Source organism: Colletes latitarsis, chromosome 11, assembly GCF_051014445.1.
Source record: "Colletes latitarsis isolate SP2378_abdomen chromosome 11, iyColLati1, whole genome shotgun sequence".
Taxonomy (NCBI): domain Eukaryota; kingdom Metazoa; phylum Arthropoda; class Insecta; order Hymenoptera; family Colletidae; genus Colletes; species Colletes latitarsis.
In genome coordinates, this window is record NC_135144.1 from 14,299,013 (window position 1) to 14,317,555 (window position 18,543).

The 18,543-nt window shown below is 39.9% G+C and overlaps 1 protein-coding gene across 7 annotated transcripts in view; it reads left to right on the forward strand.

Moving 5' to 3' along the window:
* Positions 1-18,543, forward strand: part of Eag (potassium voltage-gated channel protein ether a go-go) — a 99,428-nt gene that overhangs the window by 12,583 nt on the left and 68,302 nt on the right. For all 7 annotated transcript variants that reach the window (XM_076777908.1, XM_076777910.1, XM_076777909.1 and 4 more), the window contains exon 2: positions 5,895-7,142. In XM_076777908.1, the coding sequence (XP_076634023.1) occupies positions 7,064-7,142 (79 nt within the window). In that variant the 5' untranslated portion in view covers positions 5,895-7,063. The remainder of the gene's footprint in view (positions 1-5,894; positions 7,143-18,543) is intronic.

Below are 18,543 nucleotides of genomic sequence, written 5' to 3' on the forward strand. Positions count from 1 at the left end.
CGTGGGTGTCCTTGATGGGGATTTCCCGTCCTCGCGAGTCGTCCCAATTCCCATTCGTTGGTGTGTTTCCATTTTACTTGCAGATTCTCTGAGAGGGTTCGCGCTTCGCTTTCGAACCATCTTACTCGTCTTATCTGCTCGCTTTAATTCAAATTGGTCCGGCTGGCGCGAAAACTTGGAGCATTGAGTTCTTCGTCGAGATAGTGCCAATGGTATTCCACTATATTTACTATCAACTGGTCGATTCCACTCATGATAATTATTCCCAAGCATACGTAATAAATAAAAGAATTGTTAATTTCCCATTTTTAATGAGAAAAGAAATCCCAATGGGAGCAGAAATTTTACCTATTTTTTATTTTAAATTAAACTTAGTTTTAATTACGATACCTTTTTGCTGTAATATTTTGTCGCGTTAACGAATTTTCATCATCTCTGACGCGCTACGATGCATTTTTTAAACTATAAATTTCCGTCACATTCGTTTCAAAGCATATCAGTGGGAACTATACAGTCACTGGTCCGTAAAAAATTGACGAGTTGATTTTCGGTAGAAAGTCGAGAGTGATGCGCGTAAAAAATTAAAATGCACGCGGTTAATTGGCCCTTTGGTGGACAGCGTATTTTTAAATTGGGCTTGCGTATCGCGTGCTTGCCGCTTGAGCACAGTCACGGATACGTCTCGAGAATTGGACAATTGTTTCCTGTATGGCTACAAGCGTTCCTATACTCGATCTCAATAGCCTGACATTTAATCCGCACGAAATGATCGAAGAAGGGTTTCAAGCTTGATTCGGTTCTCGACTGAAGTATTCATCATTTTTGCTAGATATTAGATTCGCAAACGGAGAGTATTAACGTGGAATAGAATGATTACTATTGATATTATAAATATATTCCCCTGTCGAACGTAATAGTTGACTAAGACATCGAAGCATTTTCATCTGATAGAAAATCGTTTATTTGTTTAAAACCCTGTAGCTAGTCTTATAGTTAATATTTTTGCAAATTGACTAGCCTATATTTTTCATCGGAATATAGAGAGTATCTACACAAAATTTTATCCGAATCGAACGAAAATTGTACGAGTTATAAGGAAATCACAAACATACAGAATTTTTCTTTTTCAATTTTATTTAGAAGCACAAACGCCTGTAGATAACAAAGTAATAATAAACATATTATTCAAATTATTTTTGAAAGATTGATAACTATAATTACAAATTGTCCGAATAGGGTCATGTTGGGTCTCATTTTAATCGCGAAAACATCGCCAATCCATTGATAATACTTTTATAAAAATGTAGAGTGAAAAATCTTTAAATTCCTTTTCTATATATAATATTATATTTTCGCGTCCCGCCTAGAACTATGGTTGTTTTTTCGTGGCGAAGGTATGAGGAGTGCTCCGTCTGAACCCCGAACGGGAGGTAGAGAATTCGGTGAAATACGAATGGCAAACGCGTTTCAGTGGGATGGGACAGAGGGACACAAAAGTTATTACCGGGAACAATTTTCGAAACGGCACGGAACGACGGGTGGTGCGACGGTATCGGGAGTAATCCCGGATACCACAATGCCTGACAAAACAAAGGGTATCGGGGAAACGAGCTTGAATCTGACATTGCTGCGAAACAAGGAGGAGAGGAAAGGTAAACCTCCCTTCGGGCGAATTGACAAGGAAGTGTCCGACGCCGATTTCGATGAAACTGTGCTGGTTTATAGATGTGTGTGTAGGTACCAAAAATAAGAGACGTCGTCTATTTTTCCAATCGCGGCGATTTCATTTTTCAATTACTGATTCAGAAATATGATGGTTGTTAAACTTTTATACTTAGTTTATTAATAAAAATAGATGTTTAAGCGAATCATATTTTCCTAAGTGAAAAGTTTGTTTCGCGTCCTCATTGAATTGTAAAGACCACCCCCTTAAAGGTTACGCCCCCTACTTTAGAAAACGCTGCCTTAAGAGGTCTGCCTATTTCTAAGTTGAAAAAAACTCGATTTTCTTTCTTGCTCCGCTCGAAGTTTCAGACTTGAAAAACATAATTATAAAGTATTACTGTGAAATTCGATAAATTGACAAAGTTGCAAGACTTTGAAACGAGCTGCCTAACACCCTAACGCTTCTTGTCAGACTTTAAAGCTGTTCCTTTCGAGACGAGATTGTTTAAGCTTATTGACGCATTAGTATCTCCGGAATAAACAGATTTATATTAATAATTTACATCACAAATATTGAAAAAGGTTTAAACAAAGGTTGCAGACTTTTTTATGTTTATAAGGTAGTATAACAAATTTGTATGAAAATCGATACTTTATAAATTCATCTGTTCCTTTGTCTTAAACCCAATTCCTTTAAAATAGACACCGTCCTTTGGGTGGATGCCAATAAATAACTCTTATCAAAGTCACGTGCTTTTGTTTACGAGCAATATATCTTTGTAAGGGTGTATTAAACGAGCAATAAGTCAATACGTGTGGCAGTTTCGAGTGATTATGGGGGCGTAGAACGCGCAGATAAACTGATAGGACGCGCACGCCGTGTAAAACGTTCTTGCGTGTAAATATTAGGAAATAGATCGACCGATGCGATTCGATCTCGCGTAATTAGCGTTCATGGAGGCAGTAGCGCGAACCATCCTCGCCGTGGATTCGATAATTCGAAGGTATCGGGTCGATTTTCAGCCATTCGGCCGATTTAATTTTAGTCTGGAAATGCCAGTGCATAGATCCGCTATTTCGGGGGTTGGATCGATTGATGCAGTGTTTCTCAATCTGTAGCCCTGGGGCTCTTAGACGAAAAAAAATGTTTAATATTAAAGACCAAATCTGTGTGTTTGTGATTTCCCGATAACTCCTATTATTTTCGTCTAAATCAGACGAAGATTCGTTTACTTACAAAAGTATAATGATAGGTTATATAATATGTCAATTGAGGTCAAAAATTGAAGCTTCACAGATTATTCGAAATAAAAAATATTCATAGTAATTTATACGTGGTTGTACTTTTATGCACTAATATACACTAGCGAGATGCAATAGAACCTCAGTTATTGCAACTTCGAGGATTGCATGAGAATCTCGTTTATTGCATAATATCGACAAGTGGTGGAGATGGTCGCTAAGCAACAAGTGACATTGGAGGCAGTACGCGTAGCTCATATGTAATGGGGATACATTGTCCAAGGCAACGTGTATTGTGTATTGCAGAAATTTTCAACCCCACTTGTTCAATTATCAAGGTTCTAGTATATTAACAGAATCTCGATATCAAAAGAGTTTTCAAAATTAATTTTTTTCATGTAAATTCCACCCCTCTTCGAGCTGCGCCACCAATTCATGAACCCCCTATAGAGCGTTCGAATCAAGGAGGTTAGGTTTCGAACCTATTTGCAGGGTACTTGATCGCATCGCTACACACAGATCGGTGGAAAGCGTTCAGTACGTTCGACTTCCGATAGATCTCGCGTCAACTGCGCCTGAAAACTTTCGAACAAACACCAACCGTCTTGCGCATTCCGTTTTCAAACAATATCCATTCGATAGTACTTGGGAACTTTCTAAACGAGACTAATGGCGCTAGGAATTCCATTATTGCCGACAACGTAACGTTTGTTTGCCGGGCATCAACGAAATTAGAACTTCTCTAGATCAAGGCTTTGCAAATTTCACATTCAGAAGTGATCTAGCGAAAAGGGGGCAACTACAAGACCTCATTCTTCATGGAGTTTCGCTTTTTTAAATTATTTTCATTGAACGTTTCAAATAAGATAAATAGGAAATAAGTCAAACGTATAAAATAAATGCCTATGCATAATTGGCTGTGAATGAATTAATTCAAATAAGTAAATTGCTGCATACAATCGGGAACAAACCTAACCTAAAATCTAACGTACGGGAGACTAAATAGTGCAAGTCGATTTGGTACAATTTACGTATACGTCTGAACCACTTGACCTTGAGATGGAAGGAAGCGACTGTACACTATTTCATTGGAGGATGAGAGGCGGGGTGGGGCAGTGCACGCCTGGTAGGTTTGCCGTAGACGCCACGTATTCTTCGAATTGTTGGTCATTGGAATCGACTTCCACTCGCGATATCGAGTTCGATCCTAACCCCATTTACGAGGTTTATTCTTGCCAATAAATAAGGAGTTCTATATTTTGCGAACGTAGCCAGGGAAGTTTTCATACTTTGTGCAGTTTGCTCGACCATGGGAACAAAGTTCTTTGTTTCCGTCGGTAACGATTTCCGTTACTTGATTTGAATTCCAGTCACGCGGCCGAACTCGTTTCTCCGCGGTGTCTTTTTTCGCTGATTTCTTGGCCATCGAGCATCTCGAAAATTTCTACCGCGTTACTGCTGTCCGACTGCAGAGCTTCTTCGACGAACTTTCTGTCCAATTATTCTCGTAATAAAAATAATTTGGCACGATTTATCGTTCGCCACATGAAAACACAATTTTCTATCCGTTGTTTGACAGTTTGACGCTTGTACAGAAGCACGCTGTCGAGAAAATTAGCCTAATCTTATATGCATATCGTTTCTGACACTAATAGGGTACGATACCCAATTACTGTCACCCGAACGATACACTCTGCCATTGTGCTTTTTATTTATTTATCACAAGCGTCTTTATAATGAGAATTAGATTTGGGTGGTTGCTCTTACGTATAATTTAAATGATTTTTAAATATATGTAATTATCAGTGTACAACGAAATAATTGCAAAATACAAAGGGATTAAAAAGAGAATTTTGAGAGCAGTGAGAAGTGAATCAAAGCAGACAGAGAGCATTTTTAAAATATGCTATGAAGATTGTGCAAAATTATTGTAAATTTAATGCTATTTATTTTGTAATATTTTTATTATTGATAATTGTTATTCATAACCAAAAGCAATTTTCGCCATTTATAATGATTTTAGTAACCAAAATCGTTTTAAATAAACAATATAGCGGTTACATTTCAATTTTTTCTCATTTTGGTTATAACATGGTGTCTGGGCATTTCCAAGCCGCCATTGGACGCGTTTCGACAAAGCTGTCGCGCATGCGTTAGTGGTTTGCAGGTCGCTGAGCGTCAGGCGCATTCGACCCTAATATTTAATTTATTATAATATTAAAGCAAAGCCTTTACCGCAATTTTGGCCTGTAGAATTACCTCAAAAAGGATGTCCATCTGTAATTAAAAACCCTGCATACAGAAGGTATGAATTTTTTAGGGCTGGTCGTTTCAGATTACCAACGTTAGGGAAAAGCAGAAAAATTGCGTGCATCAGAAAATTATTTTATCCGATACGTACATTTTAATATATTTAATTAATGTTTATTTCATTTAATCATTTTTTAATTTTCCCTTTCATCTGCTGCTATGTTTTCATTTGAATTTTCTTCGCAATAGAATTTATTCAAACGCCTAGTGGTATTTTAGCCATCGATCGTGTTTGAGAAAAAAATGGCCTCCGTAGCGGCTTTATTTGAGAATTACCACGATCTAACTCCGTACATTGTAAATTTCACATATTTAAAATAACTGGGATGTTTGAGAACGGCTACAAATAGGCAATGTTTTGTCTCAATACCATTCTCGTTTCTCGGTTTTCACGAAGCTCCTCGGTGGATCGAGTAATTTGGTGTCTCTGGAGGGTTGGGAGTCGAAGGATGAGGTTATTCAGCACGTATTTCTTTCTTTCTCCAAGTACTGTTGCCTGCAAAGACGGTTTTTTCTTGGGTCTGTTCTATTGGACATCCCGCTGTTCTTTTTAATAATAATATTAGTAATCTTAGTTAAAAATACTAGTTAAAAACAAACAGGAATCAGACCGCCATAAACCCGATCCACTTCTCGAACCTCAACCTAGCATTAACCATCTTTCTTTTCCATTACAGCGCCCCCGTCCGGTGAGCGATCGCCTAACTCCCTACCGAGCTTCGTCGGAACCGATCGGCCCCAGTTTCGCGTAGCGAGCGTCCCCGAGTGGACCCGATTACGATCGAGGCAGATCGGTCGCAACAACATCGAGCCCAGTGTCCCGCGGCTGAGACGCAACGATGTGATCAAGGATTGCTCGCCAGTCGCGTTCCCCTCTCTAAGGGATGTTCTCCTCCGCGGGCACCAGCTGCACCGACGCCGAGGAGGACGCCGAGGATGTGGAGAACGACGTGGCAGGTACCGCGCAGTCGTCTAATTACTTGCCGTCGGGTATCCGTGATAGCGCGCGCGATCACCTGGAAGGACTGCGGTTAGATGGGTCATCGATCGTGCGTCCACCAGCCAAGGACACATCCACGAGCCCATCGACGTTGTGGTCGGTGCACCGATAGATCAGGACCACCGTCCACCTCGTACCCATCGTCGTCGCCATTGTCCTCATCGGGGCGTCGTCTCTCGACGACCGGTCCTCCAACACGACCGGGATCGCCAGAAGCTGAAGGTGCAAGCTGGCGAAATCCGAGCACCGTCGGTCCCTGGGCCAGCTTGATCAGGTGACGACGAACGCGTCCAGTCCCATCCTAGTCGGCTGTACACACGATCCCAGGGAGTCCAACGGTTATCCTGATCAAAAGGTCGTTGCTCGTCGTCCGATTCGATAATCGTTGTTCCGTACTATAGAAGACTGAACGTTCCGCAGGAGGAGCCAGGGGAAATAGATCGTCGCGCGACTACCGAGTGACCGGTCCGTTTCTCGTTTCTCGTTTCGCGCGCGGAGTATTGGCCCGGACTATTGGATGACCGTGTCAGAGTCTCCGCGGGGCTAAGGGTCCCTGGTTCGATCCGGTTTATAACGCTGTCGTTGTGATTCGGACGCTTCACGATGGTGAACAACCCTCGAGTGATGACATTCAGTTAGTGAAGTGCGTCGTTGTCGCGTGTTCGGAGCAGTCCAAAGAGAGCGAGAGCGAGAGAGAGAGAGGAGGAAGGTAAAAAGTGTGGTGATCGGAAGAAGAGGTGATTGATATGAGGCGTGGAAGACAGCCCGCGATCGTCGTAGCCAGAGGCTGGCCGAGGTCCTGATAGCCGCAGCGACCAGGATCCAGGATCATCCAAGGGAGAAAGGATGCCAGGGGGGCGCAGGGGCCTGGTCGCCCCGCAAAACACATTCTTGGAAAACATCATACGACGGAGCAGCAGTCAACGTGAGTTCGATACTTTGATTGGTTTCCTTTTCCGATGAATCGATGATTGAACGGGAATACAATGCCGGGTCTCTGTAGAATCAGCAGGTCGGTTCTCGGGGCAGAGAGAAAGGGGCAGAGAGGGAATACCAAGTATGCTTTTGTTGGAATTCATGGCATTTTAGCGCGTGTGCTCTTTCATGCCCGTGTGCCCTCTCCTTTCCTCTCATGCGGAAATAGGTCGAACTAATAACTTTACGTAACCGCGGTAAGCGCGCAGAGATAAAAGTTTCTACGCATAACAAGATTAGTCGCGTTGACCGTGGATAGACTCCGGCATTACGGGCGGCTTTGTTTCGGTTTTAACACGTTCGCTGCCGCGATAGATTCATGCGCAAATTTCACCGGGCCACGGATCCGTGGCCACTATATTCGTGTATAACGTTTACAGGAAAAACTTTAGTAGGAGATTCTAGAGGCCAAAATAAGACGAAAATCAAGAATGTCAATTTGTTGATCGAAGGCTTCGTTAAAAAGTTATTAACGTTTAAAGTTCCGCCTGTAGATAGGCAACCTGCATACAGCTGCGTGCGGGCGATAGTGGTTCTCACTCAGCATGAGAAACTACTTACTGATGTATTGACAGCCTCACAGTTTTCTGATAGAAATGGTTTGAAGTTTTTAAGAAAGTCTCGGGATCTCAAAAGTCTTGAATGTCTTGAATATCTTGAGTCTCGATAGCGGTTTATAATAGTCTACATATACAACGCACATTTCTCACGCGGTTCGAGTCTGATCGTGCAACCGTCCACATAGCAAAAAACCTAAAACGCCGGAGTTCCCTCTAAATTGCGATAATTCCGAGTAGAAGGATCGTAGCCTAATTAAAAGGTACAGAATTAGAGACGAGACTCCAAAGGTTAATGCGTCGTTGGTGAAAATTGCGAGAAAAAAATGTTTGCGCTCCGTGCGTGACCTCGAAGTTGAGAAATTCTTAAACAATTTCACACGATCGACTTTGAAATGATGTCACTGCTTAGAAAATCGCTCAATACGCTTTTCAAGCCGAGGCTTCAAGCTTCTAAACGTACTTTTTTCACGTCGTTGTATGGCTCTTTTTGACAGAATTACAGAACTTTGAATTCTGCTATTTTCAGACGATTATAAAATGAGCTTTTAACTTTCTGGTAGGACAGATAAAGTCTACATTATCTCATTCAAAAACACCTACCATGAAAAATAACGTAAACAACAAAACTAACAAAATATTAGTTTATTTGCTCGTTATAAAATGTTTCATGATACGTTTGTCTTTAATTCATTATTCGACATTTTTATCCACATTTAAGTAGAATGTTTGTTTTCTAACCGTGCCTTTGTGAAGTTCGCCCTTACGACTCTCGAGCCGTAATATGATCCTCGATTCTTGAACGCCGACGAAAGGATAGCCAACACTGTTACGCCGAAAGTTCTTTGTTGGATTTCGAACACGAGACGCTAGAGACTCTTCGCAGGATCGTAAACGCGAGACGGTTGCTTTGACGCGAACGATGAAGGGGCACTCCGGCAAAGTATCCTCGAATTTCGATGGTTAGCGAAAAACGAGTACGGGTACCGGCCTAACGTCGGTCTGAGTTAGGTCTGGGTTAGGTCACCGACGATGAATAGGCCTTCGTGAAAGGGTTAAACCAAGTGTGGGAGCCGCCGGCATTGACCTATTAACTAGCATACCTTGGACTCCCAAGACCCACTGGAAACACGCGTGTGCACGTTCTGGAACCTGGATCGTATTATCCAAGCACAGAATGCAGGACCAGATAATCGTTTACAGCGAAACCAAATAATTTCATTCGCTCCGGTGCTCCTGCACACGCGGTTGCCTAGTAGCTACGAGTTTGGGAAACCGTAGTTAGACTGCGTTGCATCAACGTTTGTTACCGTTAAATAGTTACGCCATTTTGACGCGGCGTCGAGACAGAGAGCGTATTCGCGAATTCTTTGCGACAATACTATACGTCCGATCAAAATGACTTTTTTTTATTTTTTTACCATTAAAACGCACGATGGGACATTGAATAATATTTTTTATGACTTTTGATCGAATAATTTTCTCGATTTCAAGTGAACGAATAACTTATCTGATACGACTGTTTCGCGGACAGCTGTTGAATGGATCAATAATTGACGAGTATATCGCGTTGTTTCAATCGTTTGATTGGTAGTCTTTAGTTCGCGATTTCCGTCGTTAGCTTTGACTGACGTTCATCTTGGCTTTGGACGTCATCTTCAAATTATCCCTCGTATTTTTACTTTCTGTAATGCTCCTGGGCGCCGTTGCCCGATAAAAGGAAATGAAAGTCGTTCCAACGTAATGCAGTCGGCAAAGTAGTTTGACTTTCTTTGCGATTGACAGACATCCGCCTTTTCGTTCTCCATTAATTCGATCGCATCGCTCGACGCGTTGGTAAATCATAACCTAACTTTTAGGTGACGTACTGCTACGTGCGAGTCGGGTGCGTTATAGATACGTGATCCTAGACGATATTAACCCCTTAGTTTTGAACCTCGTATACAGGGTGATTCATTTAACAGGATGATATTAAATATTTCAAAGGTAAAGTTATTTATTTTGAATTGTTACGACACCGACGAAAAATGATTTCGAATTATTGTACAATACCCATCGAACGTAACTTCCGCCATGCTACGATTCTTTGTTCTCTTGTTCGAAGGGGAATATCGCGAAATCGTTCCCGGCATCGGCAAGGAAATGAAAATAAAAAAATCACACGATACTAGCCCGGGAGGAAAGAATAGATGCGAGGAAACAGGATTGCCAGCTGAATTCGCAAAAATTTCCAAAGCAAGGTAGTTCCTACGCTAGCATTAGAGTCGCCAGAAGTCGTTTAGAACACCCTAGATAAAGTTACGTGCCTCCAGGGTCCAGAACTGTTGTACTACGCGCGTTTCCTATCTTTACGGAAGTTCCCAGGCTCCCAGTAGAACAACCAGGATATTTACCAAACGTGTACAATCTGAAGTTCGATATTTTAACATCTTCCGGTACCTGCTGTACAATTACACTGTACATGGACATCAAGTTTTTAACTAGTATCTTCAAGTATAATGGACGCCTAAATTTTGCATTTTTTTTTTGCAAATTAAACAGTCTATACTTTCCGTCGGAATTTAAAGACCAACAAAACAAAATTTCATCGGAATCGGAGAAAAATTGTAAAAATTCCAAAGAAATCACAAACACACAGACTTTGAATTATGAATAGATGCCTGCAGCGTCAAGAAAGAGAATTTGCTGGCGTTATCTACATAACTTGTATACAATGTTCGAAAATTTTCCGAATCCCCGAGTTCCCCAACTTTGCTTGTAGGGTAAAATTTCCAAAAAAGTTCCAAAAAATTCTCGCGGAGTTCTCGAAAATCCTGTTGAACACGATTACGCGTAACGGGAGCAAGGGTCAGATGGTTTAGAGTTTCGAGACTTCCGTGATATTCCATTCAGCTTTCCCTCGACTTAGCTTCCGACGGTTCTGATCTTCGAGAAACTTTTGGAACATTCCCTCGAGCTCTCTCTAACCGTCATCTTGACTTCCGACCTATCCACGAGACTTTCGGAACGCTCGTGACTCCAGGGACTGACTAGCGTTCCGGATTTATAACAATACGTGGGCACTATTTCCTGTATGAATTAAACACGCGTACGAAAATTGTTTCTTGTCCCTGAGTTATAGAATCTACGTATTTGAATAATTCTTGTAGCAAGTTGAGCTAACCTGTCCCCTTTTCAAATAGTCAAATGGATTTTTTCACTCGATTTATCACCTTAGAATCGGTCGAACGCCCCCCTCCCCTCTCGTTCCTCCGAGAGGGTGAATTACGCGGTCAGTATGCCAATTTCAACCGCGTAATTGGGTTGCTTTAACATTTCATAAACTGCGACGCCGCGACAGCGAGAGTTCCGTTGTATTTACGAGGATCCCGACGTGGCACGTTAACTTGATGCATTTTTTACGAGTCACCGCAGTGGCGTGACGCAACTTACGCGATTTACCCCGAGTATTCGTGTCGCACCCATACAGGTCTCTAAAATCGTCCAAGGGGGTGTTAAACTAATTACAAACTGGTAGGGGGTATTTTGGCAGACATCGTTGAAAGCTTCTGAGAAGTGTAGAAAACCGTTGGTATTTATGAGTCATAGGGACACGAAACTCGATACCCCTTTGTGGACACGTTCTTCGGTCATTCCGAACATAGAAAAGAACAGAGTTTAAGTAAAAGAAAAAGACAGTCTCGGCCTCTCGACGGTTACGTCGAACGTAGAAAAAGACGAGGCAGCCTTTGTTGTTCCATGCATCTGTGATGGATGATGCAGACATGGTCATTTGAACCGAGTGTATACCACAGTGCTATACTCTTCACATACATAACGCTCCCCAAAGTTTGTAGCCACTATATTCTTTAGCCCGTCACTCTGTCCTGACTCCTCAGGAAAAAGGAAAACGATTCTATTGATTTCATACTGACTATCCTCTTAAGTGAAAAAGGAATCGCTCTATTGATTTTATACTATTAGACTGTCCTCTTAAGTGTATAATACAGGATATTAATATGTACATAGTTGAAAGAGACCGTCGTACCGACAGAGGTTGACAACCGCTGTGACATGGACCGACGTTGCTCGACAAATATACGCTCGGCAAATAGCAAAATTCCCCTCCCTCGAAAGCTTTCCTGAAATTTTCATTTGACCAATTATCTTCGCAGATTTTGAGCGGCCAACGGGACGGCTCGCCCGGGGAGTCTCAGAATTAATTCTAAACGCGTTTCCAGCGCTTAATTCCAGCGATGCAACGTTGTCTTCCGCCGTGCGAACTTTGACGAACAGTCTCGAGATTAAATTACGGAACGCCGGCTAATCTCCGACTTCTAGCCACGTGAATTACCTGTGAATACACCGGTTGGAATTCCGGTTGTGCATGGATAGAGAATTATACTAAACAGTGTTTATTATACAAGGTGTTCGGCTACCCCTGGGAAAAATTTTAATGGGGGATTCTAGAGGCCAAAATAAGACGAAAATCAAGAATACCAATTTGTTGATAGAGACTTCGTTAAAAAGTTATTAACAATTAAATTAAAAAATTTCAAATCGTTCTGGAAAAATTATTTTCAGTTGTGGGTTAATTACAATCATATTTGGTGAATAGACATACCCCCGAAATCTTGCGTATTTTCGAGAAAAAAATTCAGTACGTGCGGAACTTTAAACGTTAATAACTTTTTAACGAAGCCTCCATCAACAAATTGGTATTCTTAATTTTCGTCTTAGTTTGGCCTCTAGAATCCCCCATTAAAATTTTTCCCAGGGGTGGCCGAGCACCCTGTATACTAACCTCTAAGCAATAAAAAGTTCATTGAAAGAGAACACCCGTAAATATTGCATTCGAGTGATATAATAATCTACTTTAATCGGTAAAAAATTAGATTTCGTTTATATAATATAATTTACTTGTCCGACTAAAGAATAATAATTTGAAAATAGTTGATATCGTAATGGCGATTGGAATTGTTTGAGGTTAGTGTGTATCGAATAGAGTATAGACGGCCACAAAAGGGTTAAGATAAGTTGTTTGTCTGGGCTTCGAGTAAACTCGTTTGCTGGAGACGTCGACGTCGTTGTTTTCGGGCGTCACGGAGGAACGTAAACGGTAACCGCGCGCGCCAGTTTCCCCTCTTGTTCGCACTTCTTTACCGGCCCTCGTGCACAGGCTGTTACGTCCTCAATTCAAACGTGCCGCGAACGAATTAACTAGCGGCTAGAGTACGTCAAGAGTACCCGTAGTCACGTACCGCGACCGTATGCTTTCCGTCCTCGGGTAAAACGGCTGTTAAAAAAATTACGACCAACACACTCGGACCGCGCTGATTTCGTGCCGAGCATCGCCATGCACGCCATGTCTGCCATTGATCTTTTAACGAGTGTCGCAGAGCGACACCAAACGAGGCTTAACCGACTCGTTTCCATTGTTGTCACAAGGCCAAGTTACTTTAAATATTAAATGCAGTATTACTTCCTACGATTCGTGAATACGTAGGTTAGTTTCGATTGGAAATATTCCAACGATTATGATTAAAAGAAAAATGTTATTTTTTATTTATTGCGTTGTAAGCTTTGACGATTGGAATTTGTCCTTTTCAAGCGAACGTAAAAAAATATAGAAAGGTACGACTATTTTTTTTTTTAACGGCTGGTGGTATTATTTTGTTATTATTATCGAATTATTACTAATTTATGTATAATGAAACGGAAGAATGTTTTGTGATATTGTAATGCGAAATATTGGGGGTTCCATTGAAAGCACCGACACAGATTTCACTGACCAGAATTCATCGATGCAAGTTTTGACCAACGGTATTATTAATCAACGACTATATTAACCGACAACAATAATGGCCGAGATACACATTCCCTGCGTGGGTAATACTACACGTAACAGTAGATAAATCTTTCAATTGAACGCTCTTCGCAATATACTGCATACATTATACCATGTGGTCCAAATAAAGTGTCACAAGCTGTTTTCTCGAAAACCAATGGAGACGTCGACTTTATTTTGTTTTTTATAACATATGTAAAAATCAGTTGCTGTTATTTTTTATAATCAAACCATTTGTACTTCATTATATGTATACAGTAAAAATAATTTTTTTTCTTGTTATGCTTTAGAATATTGGAACTAAATTTGTTAGATATAGTACTTAATAATTTCAATGTTTAATATTTTAACGCGGTACGTTCTAGAATTTACATTTCATAACGACGAGAATCAGAAGCCAATGGTCAATACGTTTATGCAAATAAACTATGCTGGATTATATTATAATTACCTATATTGCTTCGATAAACAATTGTGCAAAGATCAAAATCGACGTTTGTTGCTTATCATACATCCCTAATTAGATAAATCAATTTGTAGAATGATATAATATCATTCTATAATTGAAATATTAATTTTTATTCGACCAGCGACTAATATAAAGTTATTAAGGTTTTGATAATAGTTCTGTTTACGCTCTCGATTCTGAGAAACGTACAACAGGCTGATTTCCATTGAAGGAAAATCGGTATTATAGAATGAGTCGAGACCAGCTAATTGCCCGGATATTTCATCGAAGAACGATCCGGTTCGATCGTCGAGAGGAAATTTCCTGTCAGCTTGAACGACGTTAATTTTCAACGAGAATTAAACACGGTTAAGGTCCCACGGCCTTCGAAGTAACTTGGGAATACTCCTTCCTCGCTTCGATTCTTGTCTCTTTTTTTTCTCGATATTCCAAAGATCTTGAGTTGCAGCCAAAATTATACATCGTGTATAAAAATTTCGTTTCAATGGGAATTTAATGTTTGTTTTCGAACTCTTTCAAAAGTGGACTTTTTCGACCACGCTATTTGAAATGTTCCGCTCTGCGCCGCGCGGAAAATGTTTGTTTTCGAGAGATGCGTCCCGTATTTTCAAAGCCCGGGGTCATTTTTAATTTTCCTCGACGCTGCATAAATTCGCCGATAAAACGCGTTAACGTGCAAGCTTTGACGCTTAATTAGTCGATAAAGGTGTCCCAGAAAGTGTTTTTTTTTTTTCTTTCACAATTTCGCCCAGGTCATGTTTCTTGTATTAAAAAATTCTGCATTTTCCCTTCGGAGAAAAAAACACGCTTGGCTTTCCCGCTTTTGAACCTTCCTATTTTGAGGTTAGTAACGGTATAGTTATTGTAAACCATCTTTCGTACGATTCAATTACGCATAATGTTTCAAATCAATTTTTGTATCACGGTTTTATAATACAGGGTGTTCGGTCCACCCTGGGAAAAATTTTAATGGGAGATTCAAGAGGCCAAAATAAGATGAAAATCAAGAATATCAATTTGTTGATGGAGGCTTTATTAAAAAGTTATTAACGTTTAAACTTCTGCCTGTACTGAATTTTTTTCTCGACAGTGCTTAAGATTTCGGGAGTATGTCTATTCACAAAAAATGATTGTAATTGATCCCCTCAAACGAAAATAATTTTTCCAGAACGATTTGAAAAAATTTATTTTCACCGAAAAATTTAGGCACCTACCTACCCCCTGTCGATTTTTCTTAAAAATTACTTTTTCATTTTTAGTAATTTCATTTGACGCCCTACAGAAAAGTTTTCTAATACTTTTTCGTAGGTACCCACGAGCTCTACTTCAGAAAAAAGTTTCATTGAAATATATTCACTATTGTAGGAGTTATGGCTGTTTGAAAATTGGACCATTTTTATGAGGTTTTTCTCATTTTGCGGGGACAGGGACCAACTTTTCGAATATTTTTGCGATTTGTACGTATTCTCCATCAAAATACGCGTAGTTTGCTTTTTTAAACATTAAAATCGTCCAATCCGTTCAGAAGTTATGACGTGTTAAAGATTCGCATGAAAATTCGGACAGACATTCCTGGCCAGAAATTATATTTTCGGTAAGGAATTTTTTTCTCGAAACTGAGTAGGATTTCGGGGGTATGTGTAATGACCAAAAATAATTGCGATCGACTCTTGCAACTGAAAATAATTTTTTTAAAACGATTTGAAAAATTTTTTTTTCTGCCAAAAAATTTCAGTACCTACTCGAATTTTTTTCTCGAAAGTGAGTAGGATTTCAGTGATATGTCTATTCACCAAAAATGCTTATAATTGACCCCCGCAACCAAAAATAATTTTTCCAGAACGATTTGAAATTTTTGTATTTAATTGTTAATAACTTTTTAGCGATGCCTCCATCAACAAATTGGTATTCTTGATTTTCGTCTTATTTTGGTCTCTAGAACCCCCCATTAAAATTTTTCCCAGGAGTGGCCGAACACCCTGTATATCCAACACCTACTATACACCAATATTCCAATACTTAAATAGGTTGCACGAGATAACCTTTTTATAAGAAAACTGCATTTCGATACACCCCCTCTCTCACGTGTCGCAAGACGCACTAACCAATCAAGGTAGTGCATCTGCTTGCATTTTGGTGGCGCCCTCAACGATCGACTACGTGGCGCTCTCGATTTGCAATCGACTTCAATAAGATTCGAATAATTCCAGACCTACAACGCGGCATCGAGGTCGTTTGAAACGAATCACGAATCGGTCGATTGTTATTTTAGAAAATCGTCGCCGATTAATCGTTGGCTTTCCGTCGTACTCGTGCCTCGTCGATGGAACAAGGAATTGTCCACACATTCCAGAAATACAGGAAAGTTTATCGGGCCGATAAACCATTATGTAGCTCTATTGAAAATTTCCGACGGCCTTCACAAAGGAATGAAAGGGCTGAATACGTGCGCGTTCAACGTTGCAAAAGGTCACCGATGCTGAGTTTACATCGAGTACACAAAACTATCAAGACACCTAGACCTCAGTGAAGAATTTATTACAGCGAGCTTTCGAATTACACGAATTCTTCTTCTCGATTTATACGAGCTGTCCGTTCGCTAATGATCGTTCTATAAGAAACAATGAATCGAAAATATAGAATAACATTTTTTCCTACGACACTTTGTTTTTGAAAAAATTCAGTTTGAAGATTTTAAGTATGACTTAGCTAACGTGTCTGACCAATACTTGTTATTTCTACTTGTTCCAATCCTCGGCGACCCACGATAAATGTAAAACGACCAACGATAAGATTCAAGTGGCCCACAGATTTCGAATTCTAAGAAATTTAACCTCGAGGAAAATTGATATATATTTTGATGTATTTCCCAATTATCAAAAATGAGCAAGACATTTGAAAGATGCATGTCAGGTGGTACACGCTGATTTTGATGGACCTTTGCCGGGAGATTTTTTGCAAAAAAAAAAAAAAAAAAAAAAAAAGGAACATCACATGAAAATCAGTGTCCGATTAATTCGCGGATGTCCTCTGCGAGCATGAATTCCTTTTGATGCACCGACATCGCTCGGAACATCGTTGAATGCAAGCGAATGCATTATTCATTAAAATTTCTGTATACGTTCCACACACGTTGCAGAAAATTGGTCGTTCGGTCCCCATTCGTTGGTTGTCATTTGCCAGATGTAAACGCGCCTCTAGCGTAGCGATATTATCGGGTGGATAGAAAAAAAAAGGACAAGAGCTTTTATTAAAAATAGAAATACACCGACTGAATCGCGTGCGAGGATTCATCGGGGGGTTCAATTAAAGCCGAGCGTTTAATAAAGACCCACGTGAGACGGTCGCGTTTATTTCCCGCCTATACAGGGTGTCCGGTTATTAATGATAATGGACCAATGTACGAAAAAAAAATAAACAAATTTTTTAAAATTCAAAAATAAAATGAAAGAACTCCCCTCCTACCTACAGAAAAAGTTACAAGACTTAAGATTAACTATACAGGGGTGTTCGGCCACCCCTGTGAAAAATTTTAATGGGGGATTCTAGAAACAAAAATAAGACGAAAATCAAGAATACCAATTTGCTGATGGAGGCTTCGTTAAAAAGTTATTAACAATTACATTCAAAAATTTCAAATCGTTTTGGAAAAATTATTTTCGGTTGCGGGGGTCAATTACAATCAGTTTTGGTGAATAGACATACCTCCGAAATTCTACCCATTTTCGAGAAAAAAATTCGAGTAGGTACTGAAAGTTTTGGGTGAAAAAAAAGACTTTCGAATCGTCTTGGAAAAATTATTTTTAGTTGCAAGGGTCAATTGCAAGCATTTTTGGTCAACAGACATAACCCCGAAATCCTACTCAGTTTCGAGAAAAAAATTCCTTAGTGGAAATCTAATTTCTGGCCAGGAATGTCTGCCCGAATTTTCATGCGAATCTTTAAAACGTCATAACTTCTGAACGGATTGGACGATTTTAATGTTTAAAAAAGCAAACTACGCGTATTTTGATGGAGAATATGTACAGATCGCAAAAATATTCGAAAAGTTGGTCCCTGTCCCCGCAAAATGGGAAAAACCTCATAAAAATGGTCCAATTTTCAAATAGCCATAACTCCTACAATAGTGAATATATTTCAATGAAACTTTTTTCTGAAGTAGAGCTCGTGGGTACCTACGAAAAAGTATTAGAAAACTTTTCTGTAGGGCGTCAAACAAAATTACTAAAAATGAAAAAGTAATTTTTAAGAAAAATCGACAGGGGGTAAGGTGCCTAAATTTTTCGACGAAAAAAAAAAATTTCAAATCGTTTAAAAAAAATTATTTTCGGTTGCGAGAGTCGATCGCAATCATTTTTGGTCATTACACTTACCCCCGAAATTTTGCGCATTTTCGAGAAAAAAATTCAGTACGTGCGGAACTTTAAACGTTAATAACTTTTTAACGAAGCCTCCATCAACAAATTGGTATTCTTGATTTTCGTCTTATTTTGGCCTC